The 7,590-nt window shown below is 42.8% G+C and overlaps 1 protein-coding gene across 3 annotated transcripts in view; it reads right to left on the bottom strand.

Annotated features, from left to right (window-relative positions):
- Nucleotides 1-7,590, bottom strand: part of TNC (tenascin C) — a 98,027-nt gene that overhangs the window by 6,807 nt on the left and 83,630 nt on the right. For all 3 annotated transcript variants that reach the window (XM_011950074.1, XM_011950075.1, XM_011950076.1), the window contains 3 exons: nt 4,514-4,646; nt 3,218-3,369; nt 2,323-2,419 (listed from right to left, as the gene is read on the bottom strand). In XM_011950074.1, the coding sequence (XP_011805464.1) occupies nt 2,323-2,419; nt 3,218-3,369; nt 4,514-4,646 (382 nt within the window). The remainder of the gene's footprint in view (nt 1-2,322; nt 2,420-3,217; nt 3,370-4,513; nt 4,647-7,590) is intronic.

The raw sequence follows: 7,590 nt of genomic DNA, 5'->3' as shown, positions 1-7,590 counted from the left end.
AAACCCTGTCTTTACTAAAAATACAAAAATTAGCTAGGTGTGGTGGTGGGTGCCTGTAGTCCTAGCTACTTGGGGGGCAGAGGCAGGAGAATCATTTGAACCTGAGAGGCAGAGGTTGCAGTGAGCCGAGATTGTGCCACTGCACTCCAGCCTGGGTGACAGAGCAAGACTTCATCTCAGAAAAAAAAAAAAAGGGGGGTGCATATCATACAGGCCTGGGCTGGAAGCTTGGTCTTATGCTTGCTGGAGTAATACTAGGCCAAATATGTGATGTTTCTAAGTCTCAGGTAAAATTGGGTTGACATTTTTGCCCCACTTCCAACCTTCCAGTGATGATCCAAGGAGATAAGGTGGTCAAAGTACTTTTTAAACTCTAAAGTGCCTTACAGGCCAGGCGCAGTGGCTCACACCTGTAATCCCCACACTTTGGGCAGCTGAGGTTGGTGGATCACCTGAGGCCAGGAGTTCGAGACCAGCCTGTCCAACATGGCGAAACCCTGTCTCTACCGAAAATACAAAAATTAGGAGGGCATGTGGAGGGTGCCTGTAATCTCAGCTACTTGGGAGGCTGAGGCAGGCAAATCGCTTGAACCTGGGAGGCGGAGGTTGCAGTGAGCTGAGATCACACCACTGCACTCCAGCCTCGGCAACAGAGTGAAACTCTGTCTAAAAAAACAAACAAATAAAAAAAAAAATACAGTGCCTTACAAATGAAGGGCAATGAATAATATGGATAAATGTTTATTATAGTATGATAAACATTTTCTGACCTAGGCAGTGGTGCATAGAACAATGTTCTCTGCAGTTAGGTGGTTGGAAAGTGTGGGTTGCATGGATGAATGGATGGGTGATAGGATTATAGTGTTGAGTTGGGAGATGCCAAATTTCAGCTCAACTGTTCATTGGTTAGACTCCTATGGGCAAACCACTCAGCCTTTTTGAGGCTGTGATATCATCCATGGGAGGTGGTGAGGAGAGCAAAAATCACCTGGTGACCATCAAGTAGGCCTCGGAGACAAAAACTCCTTAACTGAGGAATTTAGAGGTAATTAGGCTTCCCTGTAACTCAAGGAAGCATCTGGTTCCAGGTTTATTTCCTTAAAATGTTTAGGTAACTAGAATTTCTATACATCCCTGGAATACATGCATATCGAAACTCATTTTGCAACCCTTGCTAACATTAAGTCACCAAAATGTCCACAAATGTAATCATTTATCATGTTCTACATGGCTAATAAGGTCCAAATTACACTTAAGCTCCTGCCTTAAGGTCCACAAATGCCCCTAAGGAAAAATCCAAGTCCTTTTGCAGCATTCTTTCTTTCTAATAAACTTTCCTTTTTCAAGCCTATACTGTTTGTTGGTAAATTCATCTTTCCAACCCGCTAGTCAACCACTTCTGACACCTGACACCTTGCCCACCAGGTGGCAATTGAGTACTTTGTAGGGGTGCTATGGGGGTTAAAGGTTACAGCTCTAAGAAATCCATCTTAGCACCTGGAGCACAACCTGGGGCACAGGAGGGAAGCGGTCAATGTTATCAGTGAGGAGGGTTCTATGACTGGTCCAGAGAATGACTTAAGGCTAACACGTAAGTTTTGGCTCTTCCTTAATCAGATTTTTATTTTTATGTGAAAGGAAAATAAAATCTTGGGACCCCAATTTAACTCTGGCAAAAGGAAAAAAATAAACTGAAAGCCGAGTCATGCAAGAAACTGCCTCTCCTTTTGTCCCTAAGCAGATGCTACAGATAAAAGGCCAGATATCTCCCCAGGTCTTCACTTTATCTTATGATAAAGTCTTCACTTTATCTTACTGAGTGTGAGATGAATACATAATTGACCATTCTCTTTTTTGTCATTCTGCTTTTTTAAATCATTCTGCTTTTTTTTTTTTTTTTTAAATCTTGCAACTTGTGGTTTCAGTAATGTGACCATACCCTCCCTCTTTCCCCTCCAACCCACTTTTCCCCTTTAAATACTAAAGCTCTCATCATCATCTTTCGAAGGAAAAAACAAGGCATGGACCACAGGTTGTTCCTGTGGCTTTGTGTTCTTCTTTTCTGGGCATACCTTTAACGTTGGCTAAGTAAACTTCTAAACTGATTGAGATCTGTCTCAGATAATTTTTGGTTTATGTTTTAATGATTCAGAGCATTTAAATAATAGTCGTTTTCATTAAGAATTTGATATTCTGTGTCTGCCACCAGAACTAGTGCTTCCTCCTCATCTCTTTCTCTCCCATAGGTCCCTGGGGGTTAGGAAAAATGACAAGGAGGGCAGAAATGGGCATTTTAGATACAAATATGCAGAGCTGCATTACCAAGCCAGAATTCTTCTCTGCGGTCCCCAAATCCAGCAGCATAGGCCTTCCAGTTTTGGTAGAAGTTCTCATGTCCGTTTTTGCGTCTCAGGAACACCTATAAACATATCGATGAATCTGGGTGTACTTAAGCTATTGCAGGAAAGAGGGCATCATTCTGAGAGGAAGGAATGTGGCACTGTGGAGAGAGCATCAGGCTCTGCTTAGTCCATCCCTAATTTGCCATGTGACTTTGGGTGGTCACCTCCCCTTCTCTAACCCTTGGTGTTCTCACCTGAAAAACAGGGATTAAAAATACCACCCAGTTTTGGGTGATAATGATGTATCAAAGTAGGTTCATTGATTGTAAAAAATGTACCACTCTGATGCAGGATATTAATAATGAGGAGGTTGCGTGGGTGGGTGTGGGGTGTATATGAAAACTTTCTGTTCACTTAATTGTGCCATGAACCTAAAACTGTTCTAAAAAAATAAAGTTTATTAATTCAAAAATATACTACCCAGCTCCTATGGTAATGGGATTGGAATAATTCATCTAGAACTCTTAGCACAGTGCCTGGTAGATAATAAATGCTTAGTCAGTGCTAATTAATGTAAGCAATGGGTTCAATGATCAACTGTCATTTATATATCACAGAGTTATTTGATGAGGATTGGATGAGATAAACTACAAGAAACTTATCTCCCTGTTTCAAAAAGTACCCAGCGTGTTTCCCATTCTTTTGTTTAAGAGAGAATTCCTGAGTGCCTCTGTGTGACAGGCACTATCTTGCAAGGCCTCACGCATGTGGGTATCAGAGTGCACCAGGAGGAGATCACTCTCTTCTCCTCCCCTGCTTTGCCCTCTCCCTCCTCCCCTAGGCCTGAGGGCTCTGCAGTCCCTGGTGGTACTCACAATCCATCCACCCCCATCAGAGGTCATGTCACAGAAGACTTCCAGTGCCTGGGCCTTATCACCATTCAGATAAATGGTGTAGAGGCCAGAGGTTGTGTCTCCATTCAGCATTGCTTGGGAGCAGTCCTTGGGGAAGGGGTACAGGAGTCCAACTGTGGAATAAGGAGAAATGGTGATGCTGTCAGAGCAGGACGACTGAGCTGGAGCTTAATTCTCAGCTTAACTCTACGGACTAGAATGCCTGGGGAATTTCCAAGTGCAATTATGTGATGCAAACAATTAAAAACTCATAGAAATGGACAATTTTGGAACTATGCCTAGTAGATAAGTCTTAGATGTGATGATCATAGCAGTTCTTTTTTCTGATCCGAGGACATTCATCTGAAGTTGTATCATGAGCTGTTTTCTTATTTATTTCACAGTCCTAGTATAAGAGCATCTTTAGGATACAATCATAGCATCTGGCATAAGATCTGGCAAAGAGGAAGCACCTTCTTTGGCAGATGTGTGCAGAATGACTGTTGCATGAATTGTAAAAGGCAGGGCTCTCCAAAGACCAGCTCCTCTGATCCTTGGGAATGGATGCTACTCTGACTTATGAAAGGAACAACTTGCAGGTTTGCTATCTGCAGAAGATACTTTGTGGCGGGTGCAGGGGGAGGCTCCCTGGGCATGGAATATCTGAGCCAAACTCTGACTGTAACTCCCAAGAGAGTCTTGAACAGGTCATTTTGTCTCTGAAAGCCTCTGCTTCCCTACTAGGACTTTGAGCATAGGGCCCACTATACCAGCTTGGTGGGCAGACCATTTGTGATTTTGAATGTGGATGGGCTTTGTAAACACTGGCATGATGAAGGAGAAAGAAAGAGACCTTGAGCTCATGTTGGACTCTGACAATAAAAGGACCATACAATTATATGGGCCACATGCTGGGCTGGGAGTTCCAATGCAACACCTCACGAACCCTTGCAAGGTCCTGGTGACAGAGGGATTATTATTAATCGCCCTGTATAAACGAAGAAGGTAAAGATTATAGGATGGAAGTAGCATTCTTAAGGCACACCTAGCAAGTGATAGAAATGGGGATTGAATCCAGATGGGCTCCCTCCTTTCCTTTCACCAGGATGCTCATTACCCTCCCATACTTGTTTTCATCAGGCTTCCAAGTAGTAACAGTGAATCAATTCTTTTCAGAAGTTTTTTTGAAAATTTTAAGGTAGAAGTCAAAGGGGAGGTCGAGGCTTGATTCAGTCAAAGTTAGATCTCAAGGCTGGGTTGCACCCAGGGCCTCCTTACTTGTGGTGAAGATGGTCTGGATCATATTGCTCCTTAGGGGCCCATTGAGTGCCTGGATCTTGGCGGTGTAGTGGGAGGATGGGCTTAGGTCTACCAGGCTGTAGGAGGTGGTGTCGGGACCCACAATGACTTCCTAAGAGTAGAAGAAAGAATATAACGGCTTTTGGTCACAGAAATTCTCAGGGTATAGATAACAAGTCATTCTGTTTATAAGTTCATTTACCCATCCATTCACTTATTTACTCAACAAGAATTCATTGAGTACCCACTCTGTGCCAGGCTCCATGTGCACTGCTGAGATATCAGAGATGGGGAGAGTGCAGCACAAGCAAAGGTCCTTAGGCCAGAAGGTGCAGAGCAAGTTAAAATAATATGAGGAGGGAGGGACTGCATCTGGTAAGCATGAGAGCACTGCTGTAGACTCCAGGGCTGAGGCTACCACCTGCCCAAGGCCCTGCCAAACTACATTGGGAGAATGGGATTGTAATGGTTAATTTTATATGTTAAATTGGCTAGCCATGGGGCCCAGATATTTGGTCAAATATTATTCTTATTCTATGTTTCTGTGAAGGTGTTTTTTTTTTTTTTTTTTCAGATGAGATTAATATATAAATCAGTAAACTTTGAATAAAGCAGATTTAAAACATAAAATGAAATAATATAAGGAGGCAATAAGTGACCTCAACCATACTTACTTCAGGTGTTAGAACAGTGGAAAATGTTACTAGATTATGAAGGGCCTTTAAATGACAAGCTTTGAAACTTCAAGTTTATCATTAAAGGGAGTGAGGATCCCTGTAAGGTATAAATGCTAAGCTTTGGAACTTGAAGTTTATCATTATAAGGAATGGGGAGTCTTGAAGGATGTTTGGACATGCCAATGACATAAACCAAGCTGTGCTTTAAGAAGCTTAATCTGGTGGCAAGATGAATCACACAGGGTAAGGGACTTTGAGGTCAGTTAGGTCAGTGGTCCCTAAATATAGCTCTTTATCACACTGAGAAGCTTTAAAACAATATGATGCCTGGGCCTCATCTCAGACTGACTGAATCGTCAGAGCCAGAAGTTGGGCATGGCTATATTTAAGAAACTTCCCAAGTGATTCGAATGTGCAGCCAGTTTGGGGATCTCTTGTGTTAGGAGATGATTAGAATAGCCCCACAGGCATGGTATGATGAAAACTTAAGCTGACCCCACGTGTCTCTCTTCTAGAACAGAGATATCCATGAGAGACAGATGTTGACCAACTCTAACTACACTTATAGTCTGTGGCTGGTCTCTGGGCTGCCGTACAGAGGAGGTGATTGGTTTCAGTTTACAGGAGGTCCTCTTTCCACATCCTCTTGCTAGCTTCCAATTCTTTTCAGCAAATGACCTTAGTGTCTGGGATTGGAATTCAACCTACACTCCTAGTAAACCAAACACAACGCTCTTCTCTACAATCTGCAAACAGTCAGCTGAGTTTGGGCAGTTATGAATCAGTGCAGATGCCCCGGAAGGTTCTCCTGTATCCTGGGAACTGGTAAGGTACCTTATCCTGTTTTTTTCAATGGGAGAATTGAGTTTCAGAGAAGCTAAAAGACTTGCTCTCATTCCATAAATCGTTGGAGGCAGAGGATGCTCTTCCATCCCGGTTTCCTAACACCCTGTCCAGGACTCTTTTCTCCTATACCAGGTTGATTTTTTTTTTTTTTCTAAGACATATAAAGCTGGTGAATGGACCTGCAGAAAAGTAAACTGGGATGAATGCTTGTTTAATACCCAGAGCCCTTTGTGCGGCCCCCCAGTTCTACTCCCTGGGGGAAAGATCAACTGTCAGGGATAAAGCTGGACTCATTGCATTACTTAGGAATGCAATTACCTGTCAGCTCTCTAGGCTTCTGTGCAAAGCCATTTTCTAGGCAATTAGGGTACTCTAGATCAAAACGAGGTTCATGATTCAGGTAAACACAGAATCCTAGAATGCCTGACCAGGAGAAGACCTTAAAGATGGGTAAGTTCAAGACATTCATTTTACAGATGGGAACACTGACACCCAGAGAAGATAAAGGACTTGCTTTAGCTCACACAGTGAGATAGTTCATTGTTATATCAACTCCAGAAAGGGGCATGATAGTAATTAGCAATGTGTCCAGTTCTTGTTAAATATGACAGATTAGATATAGCCACTCATCTCTACTTGCTTCTGAAACCCACTAAAAAGAGAGCAAGATAATGTGAGGTATAAATCCACAAAGATGAGGGGAATGGAAAAGGAGACAGCACCAGGTGTGCCGTGTCAACAGAATCTTGGTGGATAGAAAATGAGTGGTAGAGAGACCATGGAGGGGAATGAATGAAGAAGGCTGAGGTTAACTAAGGAGTATGGGCAGAGCTAGTCAGAGGCTGCTTGGTGCAAGTCACAGAGTCCAGCAAGTTTAGGAAAGGAATGTGTACAAAAGCAGAGATGTCTTTAAAGGCCTATGTGGAGTGTGGTTGAACAAAAGTTTGGTTTGTTTGCTTTTTTGTAACAAACAGACTCTGAGATCTCCCCATTCCCTCCAACAGTCTAAATGACTGCCCTTTCCCATTCAGATGGTAGGCTGAGGTTTACTCTCTGGAGAGGATGAGACAGAGAGGAAGCTCCAGATTCAAATCCACCAGGCTCAGCCTTCAAGGAAGCTGAGGTGCTACACTGGAAACATAGTAAGATGAAAGTTTGTACACAGTGAAAGCCCAGGCTTTATGACACTGTTATTTGGGGGTTCCCCAAGAAAACTGTTGGGTACTTGCCCAATCATTCTGCAGGGAGCCACAAAGTTTACAAGCCCTGCCTGTGCAGATGGAACTCCCAGTTAGCTCTTTCATTCCTAGTTCAAATACAAAAAGACAGACCATGATCAACAGACGTTGGGTGGATGTCTCCAACGTGAAAGACAGAGACCCAAACCAAACCAAACCTAACAACAGCAGCAAAGCAAAGGAACTTGGAACAAACACTGTGCAGGATATAAAATAAAATACCAGCAAAATATTCTTAGAGATAAAGAGATGATGATATATGAAGCACAAACAGAATGCCAGAAAAACATCAATG

This window comes from Colobus angolensis, unplaced genomic scaffold (genome assembly GCF_000951035.1).
Source record: "Colobus angolensis palliatus isolate OR3802 unplaced genomic scaffold, Cang.pa_1.0 Scaffold301, whole genome shotgun sequence".
NCBI lineage: Eukaryota > Metazoa > Chordata > Mammalia > Primates > Cercopithecidae > Colobus > Colobus angolensis.
The sequence above is the reverse complement of the archived record's forward strand: the minus strand, read 5'-3'. Positions and strand labels throughout refer to the sequence as shown.